This window comes from Acomys minous (genome assembly GCF_964271855.1).
Source record: "Acomys minous genome assembly, chromosome: 1".
NCBI lineage: Eukaryota > Metazoa > Chordata > Mammalia > Rodentia > Muridae > Acomys > Acomys minous.
The window spans coordinates 28,954,142-28,971,781 of record NC_140483.1 but is presented as its reverse complement, the minus strand read 5'-3'; the positions used below and the strand labels follow the sequence as shown (position 1 = coordinate 28,971,781).

The 17,640-nt window shown below is 41.4% G+C and overlaps 1 protein-coding gene across 2 annotated transcripts in view; it reads left to right on the top strand.

Annotated features, from left to right (window-relative positions):
* The window catches only part of F5 (coagulation factor V), a 69,387-nt gene extending 54,974 nt beyond the window's left edge, over nt 1-14,413 (top strand). For both annotated transcript variants that reach the window (XM_084773989.1, XM_084773988.1), the window contains 8 exons: nt 490-606; nt 1,609-1,680; nt 2,796-2,899; nt 3,315-3,470; nt 5,121-5,265; nt 7,960-8,111; nt 11,035-11,217; nt 12,730-14,413. In XM_084773989.1, the coding sequence (XP_084630115.1) occupies nt 490-606; nt 1,609-1,680; nt 2,796-2,899; nt 3,315-3,470; nt 5,121-5,265; nt 7,960-8,111; nt 11,035-11,217; nt 12,730-12,876 (1,076 nt within the window). In that variant the 3' untranslated portion in view covers nt 12,877-14,413. The remainder of the gene's footprint in view (nt 1-489; nt 607-1,608; nt 1,681-2,795; nt 2,900-3,314; nt 3,471-5,120; nt 5,266-7,959; nt 8,112-11,034; nt 11,218-12,729) is intronic.
* Nucleotides 14,414-17,640: the final 3,227 nt, after the last annotated feature.

The window sequence follows — 17,640 nt, the reverse complement described above, 5'->3', positions numbered from 1 at the left end:
AAGACGCCTTTGGGTCAGGCTCGTATTTTATTTTTCATGTCTGAGTGATTTATTTTGAGCCACATTTGTGTTACTTGTCTGTTCAATGGTTTGTTTGCTCAAAATAGTCTTGTGTATACCCACTCAGTGACAGACGGCCTTGACCTCCTGATCCTCCTGCCTCCCACTTCTGAGTGCTTTGGTTAGAGGCATGCTCGGAGGCGCCCAGTGTATAGGGTTCTTGGTCAAACGCAAGGCTTTGTGAAATCTAGGCAAGCACTCTTCTGACTGAGTCCCTCCGCACACTTAGTTTTGGTAATTTGCGGGTGCTGGTGTTGTGGCTGATATTGGATTCACTTTCATCTGCAATGGCCTCAAGAGGAATGAGTCACTTTTAAAGTCTCCTCTGCAGCTTCCTGTGATACAGGGACTTCAGGATCCTTAGCTGCACCACAACATTAACTTGTTAATCACTGAGTTTGTACTTTTGTCCCTCACTCTCTGTCTTAGGTTCGTTTAAAACTCTTGAAATGAAGGCGTCAAAGCCTGGCTGGTGGCTCTTGGACACAGAGGTTGGAGAGAACCAGATCGCCGGCATGCAGACACCATTTCTCATCATAGACAAAGGTATCAGTCATGTCATAGTTGCTGGTCAGGGCGGGTATCACTCATGCCGTAGTTGTTGGAGAGGGAGCGCCTGATAATAGACTATTTCCAACTTGCGGATGGCAACTGTCTGGTCCTCACCATTCTGTTGTCAAATGTCAAAATGGGCTTCCCCCCGCCCCCGCCCTGGCCATTAAAAACATAAGAATTATCTATAGCATCCTAACAAATGGGTCAAGTATGCCACGACTGGGGGACCAATGGTGGTGCACACCTTTAATACCAGCATTCAGCAGGCAGAGGCAGATGGATTGTTGTGATTTCGAGGCCAGCCTGGTCTACAAAGTGAGTCCAGAACAGCCAAGGCTACACACAGAGAAACCCTGTCTCAAAAAACAAAACAAACAACAACAAAAGTGTCCTCCTCCTGACTTGTGATCCATGGGAAAATATACATAAGAAACTCTCTAGGTTTCTAGGGTAGATCAAAAGAGTGAACAGAGTTCTGCAGTAATAGATAGTAATCTGTCAATCATCTATTCAACACTGTGTTCCCACCCAGGTATCGCCTTCCTTGTGTAAAATATAAATAATCTTGTACTCTCAAGGTCAGTAGCCAAGAGTGCAGTCTTACAGTTAATAGTACTTAATATAAGTACTTTGTTTGAAAATCCAACCAGATGAAAATCAGCTTAAAACTATTTGTAAGATTCCAGCACTTACGAGGCAGAGGCAAGTGGATCGCTGTGAGTTCAAGGCCAGCCTGGTCTACAAAGTGAGTCTAGGACAGCCAAGCCTGCATAGAGAAACCTTGTCTTGAAAAACAAAAAAACAAGACTCCAGTTGTTTTCTTCTGTAGTAGTTACTATTTCAGGAAGCACCAGCCTTGTCACTTTCTAACCAGGCATACGGAAGTCATTGTGGTGAAAGGTGAATGAAAGCAATCAATAGCCATAGAGGTTTTACTTGCTTATATGTATTTTCCAAACAAAAAGTATTTATTTTTGTTTCTGTCTCTCATAGAGTGCAAGATGCCAATGGGACTAAGCACTGGTAGCATATCTGATTCACAGATCAAGGCTTCGGAACATCTGAGTAAGTAATGACATCATAGCCTGTGACTAGTGATGCCTACGTAGAGTCGTGCAGTGTGCAGCTGATGAAGCCAAACACAGTGACCCATGCATGGGCCAGTTCCTTTCTCCAGGCTTTCATCTGCCATAGCTTAAAAACAACAACAACAACAAAACAAAAAACAAAAACAAAACAAAACAAAACAAACAAACAAAACAAAACAAAAAAAACCAGCTCTGTTTGTGGTGCTCCTCAGGTAGAGGAAGAAGAAATATTTCAGGAGCTAAAATCCTATGAACAAACTTATCATTTCCACTTCTTTTGATGTGTGTTGGCGCCAAAGGGTCTTTTTTTTTTAGGAAAAACCAAGAACTCAGCTTTGCTGATATCTCTACCTAGGCAGCCCAGTAGCTCTACAGGGACTTGGCAGGAAGTAAACAGCTTAATCTTACGACCTTGTAATAATTTTCCAAATGCCATTTATCTTGCCTAGATTGGTTCACACACGGAACCTTCAGGCACATTCACAGAGCTCCGTTGTCCAGGAAGGATGGTCCCAATGTTTATGCCAGCCATTCATCTAGTCAAGAAATGCTATGCTCAAAACCTCTCTTAAATGTATTCATTGCCCAAAAAATTTATTCATTTTCAAATACCTTCCTAAGATCTAGAGGCCATCGTCAGAGAATAATGAGACTCCCCGCATGTCTCTACCAAATCATCCTGACTGGTAGGCAGTAGCTATGTCAACGTAAGCAAGAAAAAACAAGCATGACCTGTGTGCAAGAAAGGGCGGATGATGGTTTACAGCTGACTGAACATGGCCTGAAGCCAAGGTTTCATCATTAAGGGCTGGTTAAGCAGCCAATGCCCATGGCACCTGCCTGGTCTCCTAACTGTAGCACAGACCCTCCAAGGATCTGTGGTCTCTGCTGGATTAAACTTACTTGAGAAATTGGTAGTTTTCTTTTCTTTTCTTCTTTTTTTTTTTTTTCTTTTTAAAAAAGAGCACTTCAAGCCAGATGTGGTAGTACATGGTTGTCACAGAAAGATTGTGGGATCTAGTTTAGCCTGGGCTATATAAAGACCGTCTCTCAAACATAAATAAATTCGATTTTTTTTCCTTTTGAATTTAGGTTATTGGGAGCCCAAATTAGCCCGGTTAAACAATGGTGGTTCATATAATGCTTGGAGTATAGAAAAATCTGCATTAGAATTTCCTCTTAAAACTTGGATCCAGGTATGTCTTACTACTAACCTGATAATTTTATGAAAAAAACTGGCAGTGGATTTGGTAGATTCTTGAAATGGCATTAAAGGAAATAGCAGCAAGTGGTGGCAGAGACTGCCCTCAGCTGTCTGCTTCTCCATAACTCACCCTGAGAAGTGGCTCTAGTAATTTTCAATCTAAGAAGAAGAAGAAAAACCAGACAAACATGTTAACTGTTTTCCCAAAATAAAGCACAGCTGGCCAGTACCTGAACCGACACTCAAGTCAGGTGTCCTTTGCTCAACTACAGACCGTACCTTGCCATTTTATGAGCTTGCTAAGATCTTGGGCATCGTCCAGCGCTAAAGAAAGCTGATTATACCCTGAGCTATGGTAAGGTGTGACTCACTAACAAGGATGGTTCTGTTTACTGGCTGTACTGCAGGTGGATATGCAGAAAGAAGTTGTGGTCACCGGGATACAGACCCAAGGCGCTAAACACTACCTGAAGTCCTGCTTTATCACGGAATTCCAAGTGGCTTACAGCTCCGACCAAAACAACTGGCAGATCTTCAGAGGGAACAGCATGAAGAATGCGATGGTTTGAGCACGTGTTTCTAGCTTAATCTCAAGACTTACCCTGTGGTGCCCATTGTAGTATCCTTTAAAATTACGTTTCAGGGAGTTAGAAATATGAATGGGTTTTTTTTTAAGCATCCTAGGGAGCAAAAAATGCTAATATTATGATGAGCTGTATATTACAAATTAAAACGATACGTGGAGCCACTAAAACTTCAAATCGCCACAGAACTTGAGAGGGTGCATTTAACCAAGCACCCCTCTGAAACAGATTGCCAGATAGTATATAGCAGAGCGTCCACCCATGTTCAACACAGGACCCATGCTAGAGACTGCCCGCAGAGGACTTTTGACTTTACTATCATATTTTATTTTGTTCTTCATCTCACTTACCTTAATGTATGGCGAGTGTGATTACCCAGTGATGCTCTGAGGGACTTGAGTCTCAGGCTGTCTTAGAGGGCATGCCTGAGGACTGATAGACTTCTGCCTGGTGCCCCATGAGCCTGGTCACAGTTCCTGGATAGCTCCCTCATTTCCAAAGACACATGTCCAAGTGCAGAGAGCGTGTCTGCCATGAGTACACCAACCACCTTGAGGCTGCGTCTATTTATAGTTTATGTTTGAAGGTCATTTGAATAGTCAATTTATATTTATATTTATATTAGGTGAGTTGTGATCCTTTGTGTGGCGTTTAAAATATGAATTCTCTATTCCTGCTGGCCATGTGTGTAGAGTCCAGTCTCGCTTGTCCTCTGATACTCTCCTGCTGTCTGCAGGGTCTGCAGCCACACTGCCTATTTCATCTCTGAAATCATAAGTTTTCTCTTCTTCTGCCTTTGGGCCAGGCCTGCTGTGGATCTGTCAGTTCGTCTTTCGTCTTCTCCAAGTGCTGGCTTCTTTACTGATTTCTTTCTACTGTTCAATTGTGCTCAGTCTTGCTGATGCCTCCTCTCGGCTTCTGTTCTAGCTGGGCGTTTCCTGATACTTTTCTGTGAGGGAAAGGGAGGTGAGGCACAGCCTGGTGCCTGCCAGGTGCAGGTCAGAGTCCGGGTTCTCACCGGGCACCTGACGAGGCCTCGTTTCTCGGGCTGCTGTTACGTAGAAGTAGAGGTCTACACTGTCTCCTGACGTCGCTGAGGGATCCTTAGTAGAAGTCCTCCTAAGCTCCTCCTACCTTAGCCTTCGCCAATACCGTCAGATGTTTCTAGTACTGCTTTAAGCCCAGGAGCCCACAAGTCTATTCCTTCACTGCAGCCATTGCTTCTGTGCTTGGACTGTTTTCCTGTGATAGTTGGATGGTTTATAGCAGTTATCTAGTGAGATCGCTGCCTTCTTCGCCTCTAAGCCTGGAACATATGAAGTAAAAAGAAAGCCGTGTTATCCCTTGGTCCCCCGGAAAGGCTTAGCTGGTCTGTTTTCTCCACGCCACCTTTCCATCTTCATTTGCATATTTTTTTATAGTCCCGGATTTCTATGTAGCAGGAGGATCAGGGGAAAGTGCATCGGCACCAACTTCCTCTTAGCAGAAGTATCCACACTTAGTTTTTCCAAACCGAATCCTATCGGTTCGGTTCCCATGCTAGGACCTTACACAACTCGTTAGATAAGAATTTTAAAACTCAGCCAATTTTCAGAGAGTTGTTACTAATGCTTTCTTCTTTCCCGCTAGTACTTTGATGGCAATTCAGATGCCTCTACAATAAAAGAGAATCGGTTTGACCCTCCTATTGTGGCTAGATACATTAGGATACATCCAACCAAGTCTTATAACAGACCCGCCCTTCGGCTGGAGCTGCAAGGCTGCGAAGTGGATGGTAAGGGACGCTCCAAGACTCAAGATTTGGGCAGCGTGGGAGACTAGAATTCTTAGACACCTTCAATGACTCAGGCTCGGGGCCGGGCTGGGGGGATCTTTGCAAGGCAAGCTCCAATCAGAAATATTCTCGATGTGATCTAAACAGAGATGGAACCTGGTTCCAGTAGTCAGGAGGTAGGCAGCACCTCGCTAAAAGATGTCTGGATGCTGTGAGCATCATCAGGACCATTCAAGAAAACGGTCTAGGTTGGAACTGTCACCATCAGCCCATTTTCAGTGAGAGCTACCTGACTCTCAAAGTTTCCCAGGCCACTCAGATTTTAATGAAGGAGCCACATCACTGGCATATCAGTGGGTAGTTTTGAGTCGGAACCTGGTTTTCAATTTCTGAAACCATGAGTGTGCTCTGTGTTTTGTTTTGGACTCTGCGTAAGTACTCTTTTTTTCAAGCTTCTATTTGGCCTGTGACCTAATAAAATCTGGGTCATAATAAACAATCATAATAATAGTCTACTGACTGTTGTCTGATTTTGAAGCAAGACTTTCCAAAATTTTTTGTTTTGCTTTTTTTTTTTTTTTTTTTTTTTTTTTTTTTTTTTTTGAGACAGGATTTCTCTGTGTAGCCTTGACTGTCCTGGACTTGCTTTGTAGACAGAGATTCTTCTGCCTCTGCCTCTGCCTCTGCCTTTGCCTCCCCAAGAGCTGGAATTACAGGCATATACCACTGTGACAGGCTTCCAGTATATTTTTAATACTTTATTTATTTTTATTTTACGCACACTGGTGGTTTTGCCTGCTCGCATGAACATGTTGGGGCCTGGAGTTACAGACAGTTATGAGCTGACGTGTAGATGCTGGGAATTGAACACAGGTCGTCTGGAAGAACAATCAGTGCTCTTAACCACTGAGCCATCTCTCCAAGCCTGCTTTCCATTGTTTTTAACTTCCAGGCATATGTATAAAATACTATCACCGTCCAGGCATTGTGGGGTAAAAGACAAAAACAACTGGCCCAGGGCTTGGCTGAGGCGGGCCACAGCTGACTGCTAAAGAACTAAGTGGGTGACAAGACTTGAGTCATGTGTTGTGTCATGCTCTTGGAAGCTGCATTATCATCTCCTGAGATGGGGAAAGAGCCCCTGACTCCCTCTGAAAAAAAGTACCTGAGCTTCGGAATCAGTTTCTTACCAAAGCAGACAAGGCTGCGCTCGGCACTTATGAGAGATACGGAAATGGATGCTCGCCAGCACCTAGACACTAGCCGTGTACAAAAGCGCCCACACAAAAGGCAAATGTGTAGGCAGGGTTACTCCGTGAAACAGATTCATAAGCCATGAGGTTTTGTTTCCATGATTACAATATAAATGATAGCTTTGTTCAACCACACAGTCTAAGTAACCTAAACTGTAAGATGCTATTCCGTTCACTTACTGAAGACATTCTTTTTCTGCATAGTATAAGCATTACTTTTTTTTTTTCTTCACTTTTTGGCACTCACATAATGATCAGTACGTGCTCCCTTTAGGATTTTTTTCCACATAGAAAAGGCACTCTCTCGCATGAAGAAAATGTGTCTTTCAAGGAAAAACAATGCAATGCTGAGATAAGTTGCCGGCTAGCCTCACTGCCTGGCTAGGTTCCCTGCACTGACAGGTCAGCTTTGCTGCGTAGAATGCTCTAACTATGCCTTGGCAAAATCCCAAAGAGCACATGTATTCAAAACATTGAAAAGGAAAACACGAAAGGTGACGGCCAAGGCCCACAACATCGTCTCAGCGGCTTCTGCTGGAAGAAATTAGTTTTTATTTACAGCCATGCATTGCTGTAATCATGCGGAAATCAGTTCCTAGAAATGCGTCTTTAGGCTGTTCTGTTACCGTGCAAACATCATAGATTGTGTTTACACAAACCTAGACAGTACAGGCCAGAAACTCAATGTGGTCTCTTGATACAATCAGGAAACACAGTGAGTGAGTACAGCATGACCGTTTCACAGTAAGCCAATTTCTTATAAGTAGAAGGCACACATTCAAAAGTAGTGATGAAAATGTAGTAGGCACACAAAGCAGTTACATTGTAGCTTCTCATTGAATATTATGAATTGTATGTAATCGTATGCACTCTATTTCTACACATGTAGCGGCACAGTAGGTTGATATATGTGGGCACCATCACAGCCACAGAGGGTATATGTTACTTATGGCAACTGTGATATCACACCAGTCTAACAGGAACCACAGTCTAATGGGACCACTATTATTGATGTGGCCTGTTATTAACTGAGATGTCATTTTGTGGCACAGATGATACATAGCTTGTTCGGAGCCACCATCTACCTTAAAGCACAGACTGAGGGTTGCATGAAGAACAGAGTGCCTGTACTTAGGATATGGTATTGGGTAGGGTACTGCCTCTAAGTTCAGTTTCCTGTTCTTGTGACTGCCATGTGTTGGGCAAGCTATTGAGTATCGCTGTACTCTGTGTCCGCTCCTGTCAAATAGACGTGGGTGTGAGCACTGAATAGTATATTAGTAGCAGCAGCGTGATGTTTGCACTTGAATTGAACAAGCGCTCTTTGTTTCCATTGTTCTGCTGTTCCCTGGGAGTGCTATGTCTTGCCTCCTCGGTTGCAAACTGCAGCACAGGGACTATTCGTGCTGTGTAATTAATCACATCACTTTCCTCTTGACAGGATGCTCCATGCCGCTGGGCCTGGAAGATGGAAGGATAGAAAACAAGCAAATCACTGCATCTTCATTTAAAAAGTCGTGGTGGGGAGACTACTGGGAACCCTCCCGTGCCCGCCTGAATGCCCACGGCCGTGTGAACGCCTGGCAAGCCAAGGTGACAGCAACCATTTAAATGGAGTTCTCTCACTTTCCAGAAACAAACAATACCACCACCACAGGGGATATGACGGTAGCTGGGGGCAGGAGTCTTAGCTTCTGAAGTCCCAGGACTGAGATTCTAAATGACTTGCAGAATCAACAGCTTTCAACTCCAACCATGACTCTGAGAAAAGACACGCATCTTCCCGTTAGGTCTTGATCTAGCTTTGATTTAAAACAGGAAAGGACAAACAGTTTGCAAAGAGCTAGATAGCAAATATTTTAGGCCACTGGCTCTCAACCTTCCTGATGTTTGCACCCTTTTAATACCGTTCCTCTGGTTGTGCTGACTTATCCCAACTGTAAATTTATTTTTGTGGCTGCTTCATAACTGTAACTTTGCTACTGTTATAAATAATAATGTAAATAACTGATATGCAGGATATCTGATATGTGAAAGGGTTGTTTGGCTCCTCCCCCCGAGGCGGGTCACAACCCACAGGCTGAGAACCCCTGCTTTAGAATCAGTGCTCGGTACATTTTCCCCATGGCAACAAGAAAGTCAACATGTAAGTGAATGAGAGCAGCAGTCGCTTACCAGTTCCTGGCTGAGACACTTTAACATTAATAACAAACAAATAATTAGAATTGATAACATTTTCTCATAATTTGCCACTTTTTTGTACCCTTTCTTTATGAGCTTTGTGACTTTCCTCAAGACAGTTGGAGGAGGCACAGTTATAAAACCAGGAGCAGGGGCTGGAGAGATGGCTCTGTGCATAAGAGCACTGGCTGCTTTTCCAGAGGACGCAGGCTCAATTCCCACCACCCACATGGCAGCTCACAACTGTCTGTAACTGTCTAGCTCCTGGGATCTGACAACTTCCCACCTATAAAATAAAATTTTAAAAAATTATTTTTAAAACTAAATAAAACCAGGAGTATGTCACTGATGTGAGTTAAAAAAAAAAAACACTTTCCAGAAAGCTGCCTTTGATATTACTCCACTAAGCATTTTCAGGTTATTTGCTTTCAGGATAGCTGTTAATAACTGATTCATTTTTATTTCATCCATCACTTTATAGTGGATCACAATAGCGTGATAATTTTATGATGCCTTCAAACAAGGCAATCCAAGTTCATTACTTAGTCTTTTCCCATCTCCTTCTTCTAAGGTATATATATTAATATATGTAAGTATGCAAATAATATATATATATGTAAATACATCCCAATTCCTAGACTCTGAAGACGTCCTGATTTTAATCTCACAGGGGGCCACTAGAAAGAAGAGAAAAATGTGTGAGCCCCACATAGTGTCTTAGGAGCCAAGACCTGTGCTGTGAAACCCATTCTAGGCTATCATGGAAGCACAGAACGCTGGAGCAGCAGGAGTTTATAGTGAAGCATCTGGTCCATATCTCTGTCCAAGTCTAAGTGCACAGCAGAGTAAATCGACTCAGCTTAGTGCTAATGAGGAATCCTGGCTAGAATCCCTCTCTCCCAGGACTCAAGTCATCGTCCTCTGTGGGAAACAGCCCAAACATTTTATTCTGCAATTTTGCAGAAGAAAACCATTACCCAGAGAAGCCAAAACAATTAAAATAATAATATTACATTACATCCTTATGCAAAATGTAAATAATAAATAAAAAATAAAAATATAGTTATTTCCCAGACAGCCCTTTAGACTTGTACATGGTAAATCTTGTCACCCGTCCCTCTATTCTATAATCTTTTTTTAAAAAATCCTTTCTATTTAGTTAACTTTTAGTCTTTGGGATTGCAATTAAGACCCTACCAAACGAAATGCTACATTTAGTTTTTAATAATGTCATTTTAATCTGAATTTCTCAGTTAGAAAATTCTGCTTGATCTAACCTTCTCTTAGCATAAAATGTCTTTACATGATACTAAGGAAGTGCTGAAGATCAAAGCCAATACATACTGTTGTGCACAGTCAATCTATTCATTGCCGAGTATGTGTCTATGTGATATGTACAAAAATTATCCACCTGTATCCTGTATCGTTGATATAACCTTGATTTTAAGTCACTCTACAATGCCACACAGAGGACCTCACAAAGTTAGTAAATTTCTAATCCTTTAATTCAATCAATTTGCTTTTAAAAAATAACCTCCATCATATAAATATGTAGATATATATTCACATACACAGACACACATATATCCACATGAATACAAATGCCTTTGAGGATATGAAACAGGTTATGTTTCATACAGAGTTGCACGAGAACAGTAGGGCATGATGTGTCTCCCAAAGGTAAAAACATTAGTCTTTCTGACCTTTCTTCAGGTGCATGTCATCAAACACGATGAAACCTTTTGTAAGGCTGGACGTAGGACATTACTGTGACATTTTTTCAGGAAGATGCCTGGTTCTTTATCAGACATCCCTGAAGCAGTATCATTATAGCACTTTCAAAAAGTTAATACTTTCAAATAATTTGAAATTTTATTCATTTTGCTCACAGTAAAATTCATTTATACATTTATCCAGTGGCTAATTATTACATGTCAACTGTATACCTTGTATTGTTATGAATACCAGGGGAAAAATCTAAATAAGCCTTCACACCAGAACAGCAAAGGACCTAAGCAAGCAAATAATCACACATTGGTAGAAATTAAAATTTTTAAGTTGGCATACAAAGTAATAGGTTTAGCTGTGGCATTTTGTTCTTAATCATTACCCTTCAGCATTGTTTTCCTCTGTCATACATAGTCTATTAATCTCTCTTTAATTTCCCTCCCCCCTCATAACAATAAGCAAGAAACCACAGGGAAGTTTTCTAAAAAACAGTGACTCCCAAGGGAGGAGACAGAAAGCTTTGTGCATTTCTAAACATCTCCCTTGTACAAAAAGAAACACTTGACGTCTCCCCCATTTCAGTGTTTTGTTTTTATCACTTTCCTAGGCAAACAACAACAAGCAGTGGTTACAAGTTGATCTGCTTGAAGTGAAGAAGATAACTGCCATTGTCACACAGGGCTGTAAGTCTCTGTCCTCTGAGATGTACGTGAAGAGCTACAGCATCCTGTACAGCGATGAGGGCATCGAATGGAAACCGTACAGGCAGAAATCCTCCATGGTGGACAAGGTACAGGATGCTATGTTGGTAGGGGGAAGGCTGTCTGGAGAGTGTTTCCTGGTGAGAAACGGCAGCATCTTGCGTCTGCCAGTGCTGATTGTGAACCACTCCCCAGAGCCTTCTCAAAGACCCCTGTTCTACAGGCACGCTGGTCTTAACAGAGGGAACATTTGTATCCCTTTTTTTGACTTAATCACTTGTGAAATAGGGAGGACAAAATGCCAGGCGGTGCAGTGCTGTGAGGCTTTCATTATCTCTGACTGAGAAAGATAGTGTATCTATCCAGAAGAAAAACTTTCTCTACAATGATAAAAAATTAAAACAAAACAAAACAAAACAACCCCCCCCCAAACAAAAACCATTGCTGCAGGCCAAGCATGGTGGCTCACGCCTTTAATCCCAGCAGAGGCAGACACAGGCAGATTGATGTGAGTTCAAGGCCAGCCCGGTCTACAAAGCGAGTCTAGGACAGCCAAGGCTACACAGAGAAACCCTGTCTCAGAAACAAACAAACCAACCAAACAAACAAAAAAACCATTGCTGCAGAGATAGACTTGCTGCTTGTACAAATCAGATGCCCAAGACCACAAGCTTCTTTAGGACACATTGTTACTAAACAGAAAACATCCGGGAAGACAACTCTGCTCACAAAATGAGCTACTCCATTGCATTCCTAAATCCCTCTACCTCCCACATGGTGATTCAATAATGCTGTGAGAAGCTAAGCCAAGGAAGCATGCCAAGGAACCCAGGAATGAGAACTGGGCTAAAACTAGTAGGAAAAAACAAACAAACAAACAAAAAAACATCAAGAGGGGAACTGACATTTACTGAATTATAATCAAATGCTCAGCACTGAATATATTTGTGTCCTTTTCTATTTTTTAACCCTCTGGCAGCAGAGTGTTTTATCTTTTTATAGCAAGCGGTTCTCACACCGGGGAACCCTGCTATTAAAAAGAAATAATGGCTCACTTCTGCTGTCTGTGTAAATTTCGGGGAACTTCCTGAGGGTGAAAACGAGAACAAACACAAGCAGTTGGGGAGGAGAAGCACACATCAAAAAGGAGAAATAAAGAAAACCGCAAGGTCATATTTATTTTAAGTGTCAATAATAGCAAGTTACTTATTGGCATCCACTACTTGGCCCTTGCTAGGCCCTTGCCATGAGTTTACACACACTTTCAAATCTGTATGTACAACTTGTGTGAGGCGAAGCTTTTATTATTGCCACTCTGAGGATGAGGCAGCAGAGTACAAAGGAACATAATGCCTTCTTCAGTGTCACAGGACGACGAAGAAGTAGTGAAGACATCGTTTTGCAAACGCTCATGTCTGCTTTATTTATTTTTCCTAATTTGGCACATGTCATTGAGAAATGAGCATCTTTAGGAGGACATTTATCTGGCTTGTGATTTCATAATATGCTGAAAATTGTAAAAAAAAAAAAAAAAAAAAAAAAAGATGACATTAATACCCATGATGCAAATATTAACCATTTTAATCATGTTTTCCTTTTAGATTTTTGAAGGAAATAGTAATACCAAAGGACATATGAAGAATTTTTTCAACCCACCCATTGTTTCCAGATTTATCCGTATCATTCCTAAAACATGGAATCAAAGCATTGCACTTCGCTTGGAACTCTTTGGCTGTAATGTTTACTAGAGTTGACTGGGGAGGAAAGGAAAAGAATAAGAACTGAAGAAATTCCTCAGAGCAGGCAATGTAGAATGGCTGTTTTAAGTGTTAAATTTTCTACTATTTTTTCTAATAGAGAATAAAGTTTATATTAGAAGCTTTTACGATATTAACACATTGCTGCCATTAAGTGAGGTGGTGGCTAGTATTTCCTCACAATTTGAGTAGAGATGGGAAAATATTAAGAACCAGCAAGAATATGACTATCTTTCACTCTGATTAAAGACATTATATAAGGTAATAGTTATATAATGGAACAATATGGTTCACTGTGGCCCTTTTAGATCCTGTCAACATTAATAAGAGAGGTATTACTTTTGGGAACTCTTCATAGATCTAGAAAACTTTCATTCTTGTATTTTTCTTTTAAAAACAAACTATAATTTGTAAACAATGAAAACTGAAATGCTTTAGGTTTTTATAATAGAGAAAAAATACCTTGTTATAATGAAGTAAGAACTAAAAATACCCTATGTTGGGCTGGCACAGTGGGCAAAAGTGCTTGCTGCAAAAAAAAAAAACAAACAAAACTGGTGGCCTGAGTTCACATCCTAAAGCCCGTGGTGGAAGGACAGAACGTATTCCAGAAAGCTGTCCTCTGATTTCTCCATGCAGCTGCGGCACGTGTGTACAGCCGTGCTCACATGCAAGCACTAAGAGTAAATGAAAGGTTTTTAAAGCCCATCTTCTGTGTCATCCTGAGTCCTCTGATTCTTCATGAGCAAAAAAACAAACAAACAAACAAACAAACAAAAACAAAAACAAAAACAAAAAGCAAAAACAATCAAGCATGTTTCTCACTTTCCAGTTGGACTTGTGAATCTGTGTTGGTCTTGTTTAGGGCAAGTAGCTAGAGTACCCACCCATCAGACTATAATGATGATGATGATGATGATGATGATGATGATGATGATGATGGTGATGATGATAACAGCAACAGCAGGAACAACAACAACAACCTTGGAAGAACTGGTCACGTGCCCTGGCTTGGTCAAAAGCTGGCACTGTGGGGCATACTGTTTCACAACTTGAGTTCACCTAAGGGAAGGCACTTCGCTGAAAAGGTGAGCACTGGGACTGTTGGCCCAAGTGTAGCTCTTCCTGTTAGAACTGCTCCAGGCTAAAGTGGCAAGTGGGTGAAGAGTTCCCTCTGTGCCCTTCTTACTTGCCTTGCCTCGTCCAGAAGCTTCTCCTGTTGGCATTCTTTTCTCTGAAAACTTGGAATTTGGTGCCGCCGCCCTGCTTGCCAGTCTGTGGAGCCTTTCAACATCTATGAAGTCACTGGGGATGGACACTTCGTACACACGAGAGTTATTCAGATAGATAGTCAAAACCATGGCCTCAACTAGAAGGAATCTACCCCAAAACGTAAGCAAGAATTGTGCAAATTATATATGAGGTGGTAAGATAGGTGGTCATTTTACAGTGTGTACGTATATCAAAATATCATTATATACCATGAGTACAATTTTTCTAGATTAAAATTTTAATTGCAGAAACAACAGCACACTCACTGTCTTTCATGGTGCTGTGGGTTCACCGGGCTGAGCTGGATGGTTTCATTGTTGGCTTTATTTGGTGTTACTTGTGTAGTTATAACAAAACCATGGCCTCAACTAGATTCCTAGAAGGATTTGTGTGGATGCAGAGATGGAGAGGGGGTTCCCTTAACATTGTCTCAGCTCCAATCCCCACTATATGACTTCTACATTCAGTCTTCCAACTCGATATCTCCAGGGAGTAGGTGGGCTTTATATGTGATGGTTCGTTCAGGTGGCTCTAGGCAAATACTCAAATGCTAGGAAGGAGAGATCACCCTTCCTTTTAAAGTCTAGGCCAGGAGTAAAGACACAAAGTTTCTGCCACATTCTACTGGTTGAGGCAAGTGAAGAGTTGGTGAGCCAAATTTCAGTGTAGGAGGAACCTATATGGGATGGGCATGACACATGAGGCGATACCAGCAGGCACTGTTCTCTGGGAGTTTCTTTAGAAACCACCAGTTCCTGTTGACCTTGGGTGAATTTTGCAAATAGTGGGAAAGCTTTCAGCTTCCATAGAGTAGTGGCTTTCTAAAAGCAGTTATGTTTCCACTGTCACTTTCATTTCACAATTCATGCTACTGTCCTACCCAAATTTCTCTAAACAGCAACTGACCATCTAAGTTAAAGAAAAGCATCTGTTTTTTCCAAGTCTGGTCTTGTGGATATATTGTTGATTCATCTGCAAAAAGTAATCATGGCTTAGGTTACTGCTCAGCTCCCATCCCCTTGACATCTTTAATTTTAAGATATAGAATCCAACATTTTCATTTTTAATAAGCCCCATACATTATAAAACTAGTCCTGGGTTTCTTTACTATAGAATTAGATGGTTTCAGTCCTCTCTCTCTCTCTCTCTCTCTCTCTCTCTCTCTCTCTCTCTCTCTCTCTCTCTCTCTCTCTCCTCTCTCTCTTCCCTCCCTTCTCCCAGGTTCCACTATGTAACCCTGTCTAGCTTGGAACTAGACCAGGCTGACCTTGAACCCCCAGAGATCTACCTGCCTCTGCTGGGATTAAAGCCTTGCGCCACCACACCAGGCTAGGATTTCTTTTCATCTGCAACCTACTGAAGCATAATTGGGGCAACAAAAACTATGCGGTTTTTGGAGAATAAAGGAGAATAAACGACAATGTAGTTGTAACACCCAACCTGGTTTTGCTATCTATGTGATAAATAAGACTCCAGAGGAAAAATAAATTGCACAAAAAAAATCATATTTGTTAGTGTCAGAGGTAAAAAAAAAAATCAACCAAGCAGACAATCATAACAAAATAGAAACTATAATGTGTGTCAGTCACACCTCTAGAGAGGTAGATGTGAGTGTTAATGACTCAAAATTGATCTGAATAAAAGTGTTTGAGTATCAACAAAATCTTTGGGTTATAAGTGACTTTGAAGTTAAATACAGTTCCACTTTTTGTCCCTCCCTTTGAAGTTGTTTAGTGAAGGTATAGCTCTGGCTACCTGCCATATCCTCCTCTGACATAAGACAATGCACTGTTTGTTATCTCTTAACTGGTTGCTATGGAAGGAAGTTGGGTGACTCACGGAGGAATTACGATTTGCAAAGAGAAACCAACAATTAAAAAAAACATCATTAGCCATTCTAGTTGAAAGTTGGAAGAGAATGGTTGAGTGCATCACAAATATGAAAAGTCCTCAGTAAGTATGGAATTCCTTTGTCAGAAGGTTTCAAGTACCAAAACAAAACAACAACAAACAAACAAAAAAAAAAACTGGTGAAATTGAACAAGCATCATCTTTTGTGGTCAGGACCAGTAGTATAACAAGCTTGAAGAGAAACAGAAATCACAAAGCCTAGCTAGATGACAACAGGACTTTAACAGGTGTTTATGTAAAAGCTTGGCCTCTCTTCCTCACTTAGAGCACCTTCAATTCATCTGCACTTTTGTTGTTTTCCTTTAAAGGAAAACTTCTCAGTGTCTTAGGAATGAAGTATAGTAAATTCAGACCCTTGCCTGTTCCTATTGGCGTGGGATTTGGTAAAGGTCTCTGGTCTCCCTCTTTTTACCTCCCTGTCTTAAGTACTTTCCTGTTGTTGTGGGACCATCACTGCTACTCACAAGTCTTTCTTGATGTGTTTTCTTGTCACATAGGCTTGTGACGTCACCCATGATCATCCAGCACTCTATTTGCTTGTAGACCAAGTTGGTCTCAGGACTGCCTGCCTCAAACACTGACTGCTCTTCATTGCTGCTTGGTTTTCTACCTCATTTTTCTCAGGAGTTGGCCTTCAATTGCATATACAGAGTTCTAGGATTTTCACAGAGGTTAAACCTTAATTACTGAGGCTAAATTGACTGCATGTCATGCCTGAACTTTTTAAGTCGATTTCACTGACCAGATTATGTTTTTCTCAGAAGTAAGGACAGTTAATATTTGTTTATCTACCCTCAGGCCTCTTTATACGAGATTCAGAAAATTTACCCACATAGAAAATTAAAAGTTTAAATAAAATTGTCTTAGTCAGTGTCATATTGCCATGAAGAGATGCTATAACCATAGCAACTCTTAGAGAAGAAATCATTTATTAGGTGCTAGCTTACTTTCAGAGGTTTATCCCTTTATTGTCATGTCAGGAAACGTGGTAGTATACAGACAGACATGGGGCTGGAGAGGAAGCTGAGAGTTCCACATCTGGACCAGTAGACAACAGGAAGAGAGAGACACTGGGCATTGAGAGACGCTTGAGCATTGAACACCTCAAAACTCATTCCAGTGACACGCTTCCTCCAAAACAGCTACACCTCCTAATAGTGTCACTCCCTGGCGATCAAGCTTTCAAATCTATGAGCCTATGGGAGCCATTCCTGTTAAAACCACCACAGGAATTAAATTAAAAAATTCTCTACAAGAAAAAAAATGATTGTTAAGAGAGGAAATAAGCCAAGTAGTGGTGGTGCACGCCTTTAATCCTAGCACTCATGGGGGCAGAGGCAGGAAGATCTCTAAGTTCAAGGCTAGCTTGGTCTACAGAGGGTGTTGTAAGACAGTGAGAGCTACATAAGGAAACTCTATCTCAAAAGATGAAAGAGAGAGTGAGAGAGAGACAGAGACAGAGAGTCAGAGAGAGAGAGAGACAGACAGACAGATAGAGACAGAGACAGACAGACACAGAGAGAGAGAGACAGAAAGAGACAGAGAGACAGAGAGAAGTTTAACCACAATAAC